General features: G+C 59.0%; 1 protein-coding gene across 1 annotated transcript; it reads right to left on the reverse strand.

Annotated features, from left to right (window-relative positions):
* Window positions 1-289: 289 nt before the first annotated feature.
* Window positions 290-664, reverse strand: GNI_180430 (RNA-directed DNA polymerase; the record flags this gene model as incomplete). Its single annotated transcript, XM_011135192.1, has 1 exon — window positions 290-664. One exon carries the CDS (start codon window positions 662-664, stop codon window positions 290-292), a length of 375 nt encoding a protein of 124 aa, XP_011133494.1.
* Window positions 665-1167: the final 503 nt, after the last annotated feature.

The raw sequence follows: 1167 nt of genomic DNA on the forward strand, positions 1-1167 counted from the left end.
CGACGCACCGGCTACCGCCTGCTTCAGCTTCACGAATGCCTTCCTCGAGCATCCGACCAGACGGACAACCTGCCCTTCTTGAGCAACTCGAACATGGGGCAGTGTACTCGGCGAATCGCGGGATGAAGGGTCGTAGACACCCAACGGCTCCTAGGAAGCTCTGCAGTTCCTTCCCTGAGCCGGGGCGGGGGCATTGAGAACGTTGCCTATCTTCCTCTCCTGGCACGCTATCCCTTGCCACCCAATCTTGTGACCGAGGTACTTTACTTCGGGCTTGAGCCACTCGCTCTTATCTAGCCTGAGGTAGAAGCCTCTCTCTGCACAGTCGCAAGACCTTCTCCAGCCGCTGCATCATCTCCGGCACCGTGTCCGTCGCGATTATGATATCATCAATGTAACACAGAGTGCGATCGTCCAACACCTCCTCGAACACCATGTCCATCGCGCGCTGGAACTCCGCCGGCGAGTTCTTAAGCCCGAAGGGGGTGACATTGAACTCGAACAGCCCAAACGGTGTGATGAACGCGGTGAGGTGCTTGCTCTCCTCCGCTATTGGCACGTTCCAGAATCCCGAGTTCATATCCAGAGTCGTGAAGTGCTGACGGCCTGTTGCGGCCCTCAAGTGGTCCCATATTCGGGGCAGCGGATACGAGTCGGCAGTCATGCTTCGGTTCACCCTCCGGTAATCCAAAACGCACCTCCAGTCGCCCGTCTTCTTCTTCATGAAGTGCGGCGCGGCGGCCCATTCGCTTTTCGAAGGACGGATGACTCAGAGCTTCAGCTGCTTCTCCACTTGCCGCTTGCCCACCTGTCGTCTGCCGCCACGCTCAGAATGGACTGTCGCAACAACATCCCCGGAATCGTGATCCTTGTGCGGTAACGGACCAGCAGCCTCGTCAGGCGGTGCAGCCGTGTCAAATCGTGGAGGGCTGACACCTCTTCCAGCGCCGGGTAGACCCAGGACCTGAAGCACCGGCTCAGCAGAGTGCTGTCCAAGCTACGTCCGACAGAAACCTCTCGACCGCCATCCCGGGGCCTCTCCTACACCCATTCAAACGCGCTCTGACGGTGGCTGGCATCCAGGCCCACAGTCTAGCCACCAGCGTTTCGTCGTGGATGTAGTGGCCCACAGTCTGGCTGACATAGCAATAGAGAGCCGACCTTGCC

The sequence above is a fragment of the Gregarina niphandrodes genome (assembly GCF_000223845.1).
Source record: "Gregarina niphandrodes unplaced genomic scaffold scaffold00068, whole genome shotgun sequence".
NCBI lineage: Eukaryota > Apicomplexa > Conoidasida > Eugregarinorida > Gregarinidae > Gregarina > Gregarina niphandrodes.